The 13,345-nt window shown below is 43.2% G+C and overlaps 1 protein-coding gene across 4 annotated transcripts in view; it reads left to right on the top strand.

Moving 5' to 3' along the window:
* ablim1b (actin binding LIM protein 1b) overlaps nucleotides 1–13,345 on the top strand; it is a 497,169-nt gene that overhangs the window by 140,202 nt on the left and 343,622 nt on the right. For 3 of the 4 annotated variants that reach the window (XM_068052960.1, XM_068052959.1, XM_068052954.1), the window contains exon 1: nucleotides 11,463–11,651. The exons of the other annotated variant lie outside the window; for it this stretch is intronic. In XM_068052960.1, coding sequence (XP_067909061.1) covers nucleotides 11,561–11,651 — 91 coding nt within the window. In that variant the 5' untranslated portion in view covers nucleotides 11,463–11,560. Of the gene's footprint in view, nucleotides 1–11,462; nucleotides 11,652–13,345 lie in introns of those variants that run through there. 4 annotated transcript variants of the gene reach the window in all.

The raw sequence follows: 13,345 nt of genomic DNA, 5'->3' as shown, positions 1-13,345 counted from the left end.
GGTAAATTGGCCATTATAAATTGTCACTAGTATAGGTAGGTGGTAGGGAAATATAGGGACAGGTGGGGATGTTTGGTCGGAATATGGGATTAGTGTAGGATTAGTATAAAATGGGTGGTTGATGTTCGGCACAGACTCGGTGGGCCGAAGGGCCTGTTTCAGTGCTGTATCTCTAATCTAAAACCAGAAAATGATCCATTTATGCCGACAGTCTGTGTCTTGTTAGCTAGCCGATCTCCTATCCATGCCATTACATTACTCCAAGCACCATGAGCTTTTATTTTTCACAATAACCTTGGATCTGGCACCTTATCAAATGCCTTCTGGAAATCTAAGTACAGTACATCCACAGGTTCCCCTTTATCCACAGCACATGTTACTTCTTCAAAGAACTCCAATAAATTGGTTAGACATGATTTCCCTTTCACAAAACCATGTTGACTCTACCTGATTACCTTGATTTTTTTTTAAAGTGTCCTGCTATAATGTCTTTAATAGCTTCTAACATTTTCCCTATGACAAATATTACGACCAGGTGAGAAAGGTGTCTAGAGGTCCCCCTCAGCCTTCACCTGGTCTTACTGTAACAGGGTTTTATTTTTAATCAGACTATTTTTAGCTCCCGCTTGGTGAATCCTTGTTCACCGTTTTTCAATATAAGGCAAAGAAACCAGCACAAACAGGTTTTCTTAGGTTTAAAGAAGAAAAGTTGACATTTATTAAATTTGAACTTAAACTCTAATTTGGTTGACGTCTATGGATACACGACACGGCCACGCTAGCATGCATACCCGATACACACATGCAAATAGAGACAGAAAAGAGCAGAAGAAAAATAAAGCGGAAAAGTTTGAAGCAATATCTGATGAGTTTTTGTTACGGTTCTTCGAGCTCACTGTAGAATCCTTGATTGTAGGTAGACTTTGCTTTTCGTTGGGACCCAGTATTCTTCTTGAACCTTGTTCGCTGTCGGAGACTTTTCTTTCTTGGGGTTCCTTCAGTGGATTCAGAGGCTTGTGAGAAAGAGGACAGCTGAAAAATTTTCTAAACTGCAATTGCTAAGTTTATGTAAGAATATTAAGGATTACTGCACCAGACAAGTAGATGGAGTTAAAATACTGATCATTCATGATCTAAATGAATGGCAGAACAGGCTCGCAGGGCTGAATGACCTACTCCTGTTGCTATGTTCTAATGACCCCCTGCTGCAAATTGGATGCTGCACTTGGCTACATAACAGTGACTATACTTCAAATGTGATACAGCAACTATGAAGTGTTTGGAATGAAAGGCAAGTTCTTCCGTTATTTCATAACAGTCAACATGAAATACTGCATTTGGGAACAATTTAAACAGAACCAAAAGTTTTCACTATTTGAAAAGTATATCATACCATTCACATTGTGATTTCTTTGAACAAACTGCTGAAAGACTAATAATAAAGAAGCATTGTTTGGCTCAGGGGTAGCACTCTCACCTCTGGCTCAAGAAGGTCATTGATTCAAACGCCAGAGACTTCAGCGTATAATCTAAGCTGATGCTTCAATGCTGTGCTCATGGGTGTTGTGCCATCTGAGGTGCCAACTTTCTGTTGTGATATTAAATTGAAGTCTGTATGTACAAGATCCCATGGCAGTAAAGCTGAGGGGTTTCCCTGGTGTCCTGACTGACATTTATCCTTCAGCCAACCCGCTAAAACAGATTATCTGCTCATTTATCTCATTGCTGTTTGTAGGATCTTGTTCTGTTTAAATTGGCTGTTGTGTTTCCTTAAAATACAATAGTAGCTACACTTGAAAAACACTTCACTAGCTGTGAAATGGGTCTTCCTGAGGACATAAAGGTGCTACAGAAATGCAAGTTCTTTCTTTCTCTGTCATTGTTAATTATGTCCTACATCTTCTTTCATTGTCTACCTAATAAATCCTTTTGCAATCAGCAATGGATAGTAGACTTAAAATGACATGAGGCTTCCTTAATGTCAAGTTGGCCTTTTATTTTGTTTTTTGTGATTTTAAGGAAAGAACAAAGCCTATTTTCTCATGAGTTTTGTTTTCTTCTTACACTACTCATTCAGACAAGACGTGTAAATGACAGATATCGAGAGCACCATTGCCAAATGATTGATGCAAGTTGAACAAAGTTGGGTTTTCACCTTCGAAATTATATAAATTCTTAGTTTAGAGACTTCCTGATGTGTTCCTGCCTCCCGCCTCTTGCCAGAGACAGGGTGAAACCAGCATCAGCTACCCACCCCGCAGCAGCGGGTTGCTAATTAACAATTAAGTGCCCACTTAGGGGTAAATTGGTAATGCCGCTGGGATATTACAAGCAGCAGACAAGCCCCCCGCTGAGGCCAAAGTCTGGTCATTGCCTGGAGGTGGCCCTCCGGCAGCAGGCCGGGGTCTAGTGAGGTCTCCTTTAATTTCCTCCCCTCCCCCCGCTACAGCTGCAGCCGCAGGCCATCCTGTTGATGGTCCCCCTTCCACAATGGTGGCCTGGCAGCTGTGGCCACAGTTTATTTAGCCTTTTTTTTGAAGTGTTCAGAGGGTGCCTCCATCTTGAGAAGTCTTTGCAGTCTCCCACCTACATTAGCAGTGCCCACCTCTCCCAGTGGGGCTGCTGGTTACCCAGAGATTCAGGTGCTTCCATTGGCCTTCCCGTCTACGTAGCCTGCCCGCCATCCTTAATTGGGCAGGGTTCCAAAACACCTTTTGGTTTTTCATGGTAGCTCAAATGCCGCCGGCACAGCAGACTGCCACAGAAGGAAGACATCATGACTGCTGCCAGGATACCGGGCATTGGCCTACATTTGGTCACACACCTCTGGGAAGATTGCACAGACAGGTGGCCCACACAATCCAGCGGGGTCAGGACCTGGAAATAGTCCCATCCCTTGTTTAAAAACTAAGGTGGTAAGATTCTGCCCAATGAGAGCTAACTACATTTCATTCTCTGTTGTCAGAACCATCCAGAATGAACATGAGGCTTCGTGAGGATTGCAGGCTTCCCCATGACGCAGGGTACCACTGACTGCACGCACATCGCTTTGCAAGCACCGCATGTCAACTCTGCCCTGTACTGGAACTAAAATGGATTCCACTCAGTCAACGTCCAGCTGGTGTGTGACCACACAAAGTGAATCATGCAGGCCAATGCCTGGTATCCTGGCAACATTCGTGATGGCAGTCTGCTGTGCTGGCAGCATTTCAGCCACCATGAAAAACCAAAAGGTGTCTACTGAGAGACAAGAGCTATCTACGGATGACATGGATGATGACTCCAGTTCTCTAGCCATGCATAAAATATGATAGAGCAGACCACTAGCATGCTGAAACAAGTCTTCCGCTGTCTAGACTGCTCTGGAGGACCCTGCAGCACTTGGCAGAGTGGGTGTCAAGGTTTATGGTTGTGCAGCGTGCAGCAACCATCTTGCCATCGTGAGGATATAGTCCTGACAATCCACTATATGGTGAGCAATTGAGGAGCATGAGGAGGAGGGGGAAGGGAGGAGACAATCTAAACTGCCTCTTTCTGGCCAGCTGTCCATGAAGAACTCATCTGATTGTGATACCGCAACCAATTCCCCATTCACCAACAGTTCCACACCGTACCTTCCCTCTGTCACTGACCATTATAACATCCGCTTGGCCACAATGCAAAAATAAAAGCCACCGCAAAGTAAACATTACAAACTAAATTTATAAATGAAATCTTCACATATTGCATACAAAACTCAATTAATCACCCTTGTGCATTTCCTTAGCGCCTGTTTTCCATGTGCCTTTGCCTATGCTAATGCTCCTATTTACTGCTACCCCAGTGGCTGCAGCATGACCGGTGGAAGACTGCTGACTTTCAATGGAGGAGACTGCAGTTGGCTTTGGAAGACAACGTCAGGCAGCTCTGGGCCTAGAACAGCAGGTTTGTATTCCATGGATCTACCACCACTGCCCTAGGGTGGCATCTGAGCAATCCTAGTAATGTGTTGGAGATTACGGGATTGCTGTGACAGCCTACAAGCCCCTTTGGGCAATGTAATCCACAGACATGATGGCAGCACTGTGAGCTTGTGTGACAGCACACTGACCTTGCAGGACAACAGTGTGAGCTTCCATTGCAGCACTCAGACATTGGTTGGCTTGTGCTCCAAGGGAAACTGTGACATTGGCCATTGGACACTGCATCATGATTGGGTCCACAAATGTGCAAATAGTGTTGGCCGCTACTTTCATGCTGGAAAGGATGGGCTCCAAGACCTTTAGAAAATCCTGTGCTAAGTTGGTGCCGGACTCTTCCATGCCTCTTGACATTGACTGCAATTGACTTCCCAAAGCACCAAGCATTTTGTGGCGCATTGCCATTAGCATTCGAAGTGGTGACCAGAGACCTCTGTGGCAGAACACATGTGCGACCTTGCCCTCAGCGAGCTGGCTCCTGCACTATCCTTGCTCCCTGCCCTGGCTGCTGTCCATTTGTGCCAGGTAGAGGAGCAGATATGTAGACAGATTTTGGAAAGATGTAAAGGTAACAGGGTTGTAGTGGTGGGTGATTTTAACTTCCCCTATATTGACTGGAACTCACTTAGTGCTAGGGGTTTGGATGGGGCAGAATTTGTAAGGAGCATCCAAGAGGGCTTCTTGAAATAACATGTAGATAGTCCAACTAGGGATGGGGCCGTACTGGACCTGGTATTGGGGAATGAGCCCGGCCAGGTGGTCGAAGTTTCAGTAGGGGAGAATTTCGGGAACAGTGACCATAATTCCATACGTTTTAAGGTACTTGTGGATATGGATAAGAGTAGTCCTCGGGTAAAGGTGCTAAATTGGGGGAAGGCTAATTATAACAATATTAGGCAGGAACTGAAGAATTTAGATTGGGGGCGGCTGTTTGAGGGTAAATCAACATCTGACATGTGGGAGTCTTTCAAATGTCAGTTGATTAGAATCCAGGACCAGCATGTTCCTGTGAGGAAGAAAGATAAGATTGGTAAGTTTCGGGAACCTTGGATAACGCGGGATATTGTGAGCCTAGTCAAAAAGAAAAAGGAAGCATTCGTAAGGGCTGGAAGGCTAGGAACAGACGAATCCCTTGAGGAATATAAAGACAGTAGGAAGGAACTTAAGCAAGGAGTCAGGAGGGCTAAAAGGGGTCATGAAAAGTCATTGGCAAACAGGATTAAGGAAAATCCCAAGGCTTTTTATACATATATAAAGAGCAGGAGGGTAACCGGGGAAAGGGTTGGCCCACTCAAGGACAGAGAAGGGAATCTATGTGTGGAGCCAGAGGAAATGGGCGAGGTACTAAATGAGTACTTTGTACCAGTATTCACCAAAGAGAAGGACTTGGTGGATGATGAGCCTAGGAAAGAGAGTGTAGATAGTCTCAGTCATCTCATTATCAAAAAGGAGGAGGTGTTGGGTGTCTTGCAAAGCATTAAGGTAGATAAGTCCCCAGAGCCTGATGGGATCTACTCCAGAATACTGAGGGAGGCAAGGGAAGAAATTGCTGGGGCCTTGACAGAAATCTTTGCATCCTCATTGGCTACAGTTGAGGTCCCAGAGGACTGGAGAATAGCCAATGTTGTTCCTTTGTTTAAGAAGGGTAGCAAGGATAATCCAGGAAATTATAGGCCGGTGAGCCTTACGTCAGTGGTAGGGAAATTATTGGAGAGGATTCTTCGGGACAGGATTTACTCCCATTTGGAAGCAAACGAACTTATTAGCGAGAGGCAGCATGGTTTTGTGAAGGGGAGGTCGTGTCTCACTAACTTGATTGAGTTTTTTGAGGAAGTGACTAAGGTGATTAATGAAGGAAGGGCAGTGGATGTTATCTATATGGGCTTCAGTAAAGCCTTTGACAAGGTCCCTCATGGCAGACTGGTACAAAAGGTGAAGTCACATGGGATCAGAGGTGAGCTGGCAAGGTGGATACAGAACTGGCTCGGTCATAGAAGACAGAGGGTAGCAGTGGAAAGGTGCTTTTCTGAATGGAGGGATGTGACTAGTGGTGTTCCGCAGGGATCAGTGCTGGGACCTTTGCTGTTTGTAGTATATATAAATGATTTGGAGGAAAATGTAGCTGGTCTGATTAGTAAGTTTGCGGACGACACAAAGGTTGGTGGAGTTGCGGATAGTGATGAGGATTGTCAGAGGATACAGCAGGATATAGATCGGTTGGAGACTTGGGCGGAGAAATGGCAGATGGAGTTTAATCTGGACAAATGTGAGGTAATGCATTTTGGAAGGTCTAATGCAGGTGGGAAGTATACAGTAAATGGCAGAACCCTTAGGAGTATTGACAGGCAGAGAGATCTGGGCGTACAGGTCCACAGATCACTGAAAGTGGCAATGCAGGTGGATAAGGTAGTCAAGAAGGCATACGGCATGCTTGCCTTCATCGGTCGGGGCATAGAGTATAAAAATTGGCAAGTCATGCTGCAGCTGTGCAGAATTTTAGTTACGCCACACTTAGAATATTGCGTGCAATTCTGGTCGCCACACTACCAGAAGGACATGGAGGCTTTGGAGAGGGTACAGAAGAGGTTTACCAGGATGTTGCCTGGTCTGGAGGGCATTAGCTATGAGGAGAGGTTGGATAAACTTGGGATTGTTTTCACTGGAACGACGGAGGTGGAGGGGTGACATGATAAGAGTTTTACAAAGTTATGAGTGGCATGGACAGAGTGGGTAGTCAGAAGCTTTTTCCCAGGGTGGAAGAGTCAGTTACAAGGGGACATAGGTTTAAGGTGCGAGGGGCAAAGTTTAGAGGGGATGTGTGAGGCAAGTTCTTTACACAGAGGGTGGTGAGTGCCTGGAACTTGCTGCCGGGGGAGGTGGTGGAAGCAGGTACGATAGCGACGTTTAAGAGGCATCTTGACAAATACATGAATAGGATGGGAATAGAGGGATACGGACCCCGGAAGTGCAGAAGGTTTTAGTTGAGGCAGGCATCAAGATCGGCGCAGGCTTGGAGGGCCGAATGGCCTGTTCCTGTGCTGTACTGTTCTTTGTTCTTTGTATCTTACCACATGTACATCCCACCTCTATGCTATCCTATAAATTACGCGCAATGTCAGTATCAGGGCTGGTAGCTGTGAATGAAATCAAGTGATGTTGTGTCTTCATCATCACTGTCTTCTTGATGTTCCTCCATCTCCTGTCCAGGTTGCAGTTCTTGAACATCTGAATGGAGAAAGGCATAAGAGTAAGGTTATGGTGCAGGAATCTGGGTTGGGGGATTTTGGGGAGGGTGGGGGGTAAGTAAGAGGTGCATGCTTACACCATCTGCCGCTTAAAAATCAGAAGAAAGTTTGGGATGAAGGGATAGTGGGATGTGAGAAGGAATTAGTTGTGAGGATACCATCATTGGATTAGCCCTGCCACTGGCTATGGCCTCAGCAATAGCCATAACAGTAATGGCCAGCATTGTTTTCTCCATGGTTATTCAGGTGTTAGTTTTTGCAGTCTCCAATTATGTGCCATCTTGACCTGCAAGAGAGAGGGAAGTGTGTCAGTGAGCATCATGTAATCTTTTTAACTGATGTGTCTTGTCATGGTTGATTAGCTGGCAGTGTGTGTGAGCTGCGAGATATGGGTGTGAGGTTTTCAGCAGTAAGTGTGTGAGGGTGCAGTGGAGCATATGAATGTCAGAGTCCTGATTAATAGAGGTTGTTGGTAGGTGATTGATGGGGTTGTGATGAATTGAGAGTGTCTGAGGCTAGTGGTGCAGTTGATAGGATATGGCATTTGAAGATGCAGTCACTGACCTTGACCACTTGTGTGAGGTTGTTGAACTTCTTGAGCCACTGCAAGCAGATTCTCAGGGCTAGCCTCCTGGCATTGAGTTCCATAGCTATCTGCACCCATTGCCTTCTGAGTGTGTGCCTGGAGGGCCTCCTGACCCCATGATGGTACAGGACATCTCTCCTCCTTTCCACCTCCTTCACCAAGGCCTCCAGTGCAGCATCCAAAATTCACTTTCCCATGTTGTGCCATTCTTCAATGTTTCCAGGTCAGATTCACTCCCTTTTAAGAGGTGCAGGCTAGCTTTAAGCAGGACAGGTTAACTTTAACTGGTCCTAGCCAGTCATGATATTGGCGCGTGTGATGTGTTCATACAATGGAGAGCGTGGTTAGCTGGCTGGATGCTGAAATCATTGAAATGAACAGGAAGCATGAAGTTGGCATACTGCCTGCATTGTAATCAAGGAGCGTGGGTTAATTGCGCATATTGCGATCCCCGTGCCCGCTTTTGCTGCGTATCGAATTTAAGCCCTGTGATTTTTGCACAGTTGATGTTGTTTTGCAGATACCTAACTATATGCTTACAAAATTGCTGGGTAATAATGTCTCTGTCAACCTTTGAAGATTACACAAAATATTCTGCTTTTGTACTTTTACTACAACAATCCCCTGTCCTCGATACTATTGTTCAAATCAAAGAATGTGAGTACAGAACATTTGGTTGTTGTTAACTGCAAACAACAGCTTCCATTTATATAGCACCTTCTGACATAGAAAAAGGCCCCAAGGCCAGTTGCAAAAGTTGTAAATAATGTCAGCTAGCTTATTCACCAGCTTTAAACTTAAATAGATAATAATCAAAAATGGCTCTTTGCAGAATCTGCAGAGGAAAATGCTATCAAAGTGAGTACCATTAGAAACCCACAACCATCAAAATCTCTGCCTCTTTATTCAAGCGATGATGAAAATAGAATAAGTTGATGCTGCCTTTATCAAAGCTGAATAGTTCATGAAAGCTGTGTGGCTCTGGGAGAAGCTCCCAGGTGTGAGAAAAGCAAAAAAGAACAAACTTAATTAAGCAGCAGTCTCTTGTTGAGGGTGAACAGTATTTTTAGGACACACAAGCTAAGCCTATGCTGACCAAAAGTGATTTAATGTAAAAACTTATGTCCATAATATATAAATTAATACATGTTTCCAATGCTGCATACAGTTGCTTACAGTAGGAAGTTTCATTTGAATTAGACATGATTTAAAACACCTTTGTTAGTCACATCTATATTTACATATTCCAGAGGTGAGGTGAGAGTGACTGCCCTTGACCTCAAGGCAGCATTTGACTGCATGTGAGGAGCCCTTGCAAAATTGAACTTTATGGGAATCAGGGGGAAAACTTTCCACTGACTGTCTGACCTATATAGCACAAAGGAAAATGGGTGTGGTTGTTGGATGCTAGTCAGCTCAGCCCCAGGACATTGCTGCAGGAGTTCCTCAGGGCCGTGTCCTAGGCCCAGTCATCTTCAGCTGTTTCATTAATGACCTTCCCTGCATTATAAGGTCAGGATTGGGATGTTTGCTGATGATTGCATAGTGCTCAGTTGCATTCTCAACTCCTCAGATAATGAAGCAGTCTTGGAAGACATTCAGGCTTGGGCTGATAAATGGCATGTAACATACGTGCCACACAGATGACCATCTCCAACAAGAAAGAGTCTAACCACCTACACTTGACATTGCATTACATTACCATCAGTGAATCTCCCACCATTAACATCCCAGGCAGGGTGGGGAAAGGGTCACCATTGACCAGAAACTTAATTGTACCAGCCACATAAAAACTGTGGCTACAAGAGCAGGTCAGAGGCTGGGTACTCTGCGGCAAATGACTCATTTCCTCACTCCCCAAAGCCTATCCACCATTTACAAGGCACAAGGCAGGAGTGTGATGGAGTACTTTCTACTTGCCTGGATGAGTACAGCTCCAACAGCACCCAAGAAGTACGACACCAGGACAAAGTAGCCTTGATCAGCACCCCATTCACCACCTTAAACATTCACTGCCTCCATCACTGGTGCACAGTGGCAGCAGTGTGTACCATCTACAAGATGCATTGCAGGAACTCGCCAAGGCTTCTTTGACTGCACCTCCCCCACCTGTGAACTCTACCACCCACAAGGGCAACAGGTTCTAGAAATCTGAAATAAAAACAGAAAGTGCTAGAAATACTCAGCAGGTCAGGCAGCATCTGTGGAGAGAGAAGCAGAGTTAACGTTTCAGATTTGTGACCTTTCATCAGCAGGTGCATGGGAACACCACCACCTGCAAGTTTCCCTCCAAGTCACACACCATCCTGACTTGGAACTATATCGCCGTTTCTTCATCATCGTTGGGTCAAAATCCTGGAACTCTCCACCTAATATCATTATGGCCGTACCTTCACCATCCAGACTGTAGCGATTCAAGAAGGCGACTCACCACCACCATCGCAAGGGCAGTTAGGGCTGGGTAATAAATACTGGCCTTGCCAGCAATGCTCACATCCCATGAACAAATAATTTCAAAAATGTTTGAAAAATGTGTAGACAAATTGTTAATTTTTATAACACAGGTTATAAGAACCTTGAAATACTTAAACGACATCATTCCAGTAGTAATCTTAAACAGATAAACAATCGGTTGCAAACTTTCAAGAAAATGAATTGTTAACTCAGAGATAATTGGCAAATCTTCATTTAAAAGCTATGTGCTTGTTGTTTTTAAAGGAGAACGGACACTTTCAGTAATTTCTATTGCAACAAATATGTTAATGCTCCTTCCAATAACAATCCATTCCTCACTATTAGAAAGTGTTGTTGTTCTGTGAATTTTGAGGCAGGCCAAGTTCCTAAATTAGCTCTTACAACATAGCTGAAAGCCGTCATGTGAGAATTGGATGTCAAGGTCTTACAGTACTTGTTTTTTTCATTCTGTAATGTTGAACGAAGGTTTAAAATGTCAATGGATGTAATTGGCTGCCTGATGGTGTCATTCCCCTCAATTAACCTACCATAATGCATACTATTGTTTACAATCTGATGACATGTTGTGTGAGACAGTGCAGCAACAGAACTCATTTAAAATGTGTACCTCACATATAACTAGAAACAATAAAAACAGGTCTGCAAGATATACTTGTTCTGAGAGTCACAATCAAACAGTCACGATTAAAAATATGACACTGTACTGCTGTTTGTAGAGTGAATAACTACAAGAGATCACACATACCACGACATCATTACCAAACCTTATGAGTTCATTAGCAATCAAAAGGTGTATTTGAACCGTTACATTTTTGCCACAGAATGGGGTTAAGATCTGGAATGCACTGAAAGGATGGTGGAATCAGGTTGCATAGGAACATTTAAAAGACAATTGGATATATAATTGAAGAGGACTAATTTGCAGGATTATGGGGGAAAAAATTGGGATTTGGGACTAAACTGGACAGCACTTTCAAAGAGCTGACACAGGTGTGATGGGCCAAGTGGCTACTTCTGTGCGATAAGATTCTATTAAATAGCAAAAGAATTGTCTTGATGGAAAAGGCGGTCATGAGCTGCTTTGTGTTTTCTTGCACACTAATGATGTTTTAACAGTTGTAATCTGTTGAAACTTACTGGACTCGGTTTCCTGTTTGTTAAATTGTGAAATACAGCTCATAGCTCTTGTAGGTTCACAGTACAATAGCTGCTGTTTTCATTCAGGAAACTTGGTACAGCAACAATGGTATGAATTCATTCCAAACTCTCCACTTGTGAGCTTTTTCCATTTCCATATGGAGAATGTTGATCTCAAACATACTGTGGGGAAGTTGTCAAGCCAAGATGACAGTTACTTCCTTGAAGGGAAGGTGGGAAAATTGGAAGGTAAAAGTTATAGCTTTTCATAACTATTACATCATTTTCTGAAATGCTATGTAGGGCATGTGAAGGCTGGAATTATAGTATAGCTATTTACTGCTGAAGATGTTGGAAGTGGATATGTACATATATCTTTATGCAAAATAGATACAGTTGATAATTTGGTTTCCTCTTACAATTGATTTTAAAATCAAGCTTCTCATGTGCTTTTAGTTCCTAAAGTGTTTACAAGCATTGATGCTCTGATCGATATTTTCAAAAGTTAGCTGATTAAATTGTCTCAGAAATTTTTTTTAGAGGTTAAGAAATTATTGAATTGGGTGCAATCTGCATTTGTTCCAGAAATATTTGTGTTCCTTAGTCTTTATCTTGGATTAAAACTTGTGAATATGTATTAAAATGAATAACATTCTCTTTTGGCTAAAATATCTGTCGAGAACAGAATTAATCTCTAGATATGGCTGCAGAAATGGAATGTGTGATGTGTAAAAGCTGTATACTTACATGGGAGCTGTACACTATTTCTACAGAGATGGAACTAACTTCTTAAGGCTCCTATGCCATCTGAGGTTGCTAGATCAATGAATACTGGTGCTTTATCAACAATGTCCGTCCAATCTAGTGATATTGTCTGAGAGCAGGAGCCTCTCTGATCTGCTATTCAGTTTAACTTTGTGCCTATGTATTGAGAATTGGGTATTTCCTTCAAGAAATTCTGATAATTATAATGCTTATGTTTTGGGATTTTTGACCATTCAAGTAATTGGAAATGTGTTACATTTAATTAGTGTGGTTTAAATGAAAGTGGGTTCAAACAGGTTGAAAATTCTCTTTACATGTTGCAACAACTGAGACAGTGGGGAGCATTAGAGATCATGTTGTACAAGAGGTAGGCAGCCTGTTATATAAGTTAGGGTCAGTTTGGCTTGTTGGACAAATTTTGCTCATCTAAAAGGGTTGGAGAAGAATTTTTCAGATTCTTTGCCCCAGTTGGTTTGAGTTTTTTTTAAAATCTGTTTTTTTGCCTCTCCTAGGAGTTTGCATGGCTCCAGGTGAGTATGGAGTGCATGTGCATTGATGCATAAGACATCACAACTGTCATGTATTCTTTGTGTTTACTTAAGCAACACAGTGAGGCACATGGATTCCAGTTCGTTGAAGATCTCTAACAGGTCTATTAACAGCTAAACTAGTAAATACAATGCAGAACAAACTATATACAGAACCTTTGTCTCAGGTGTTACAATTGCAGAGTGACAATGACTTCTAGTCACATGACTACATCCTGGTACTTAGCTCATTAGCATACTGAGTTCTTAAAGGGACATCACTCTTAAGGCGATCATACAGCAACAACTGTATGGGAAAGGCTGGAAAAACCAGCTGTTTTTATTTCCTGCCCAAGATTTTTATGCTTGTTTGTTTCAGACTTACCTACAACATCCACAGCTATTATTGTTGAGTTTAATTTATCTGTTTGAGCCCAGCAAGGGGGATCTGCCAAGACTCTCCCCTCTTGGAGAGACGCAGCTGGTTTTAGGCCTTCTGGTCAGTCACTGAATGGGGAAGAAGTCACAGGGATAGACTCCCTCCTGCCTCTTGACTTCCTCTGGCTGGAAATAAAAAGGAGACCAATGTTCAAAGGCAGTCAGTTCCGACTAAGATTGACAAACTTTGGTCTGGGATAGAAATTAAACTAT

The sequence above is a fragment of the Heterodontus francisci genome, chromosome 20 (assembly GCF_036365525.1).
Source record: "Heterodontus francisci isolate sHetFra1 chromosome 20, sHetFra1.hap1, whole genome shotgun sequence".
Lineage (NCBI taxonomy): Eukaryota > Metazoa > Chordata > Chondrichthyes > Heterodontiformes > Heterodontidae > Heterodontus > Heterodontus francisci.
This window is presented reverse-complemented; position numbering and strand designations above follow the sequence as displayed.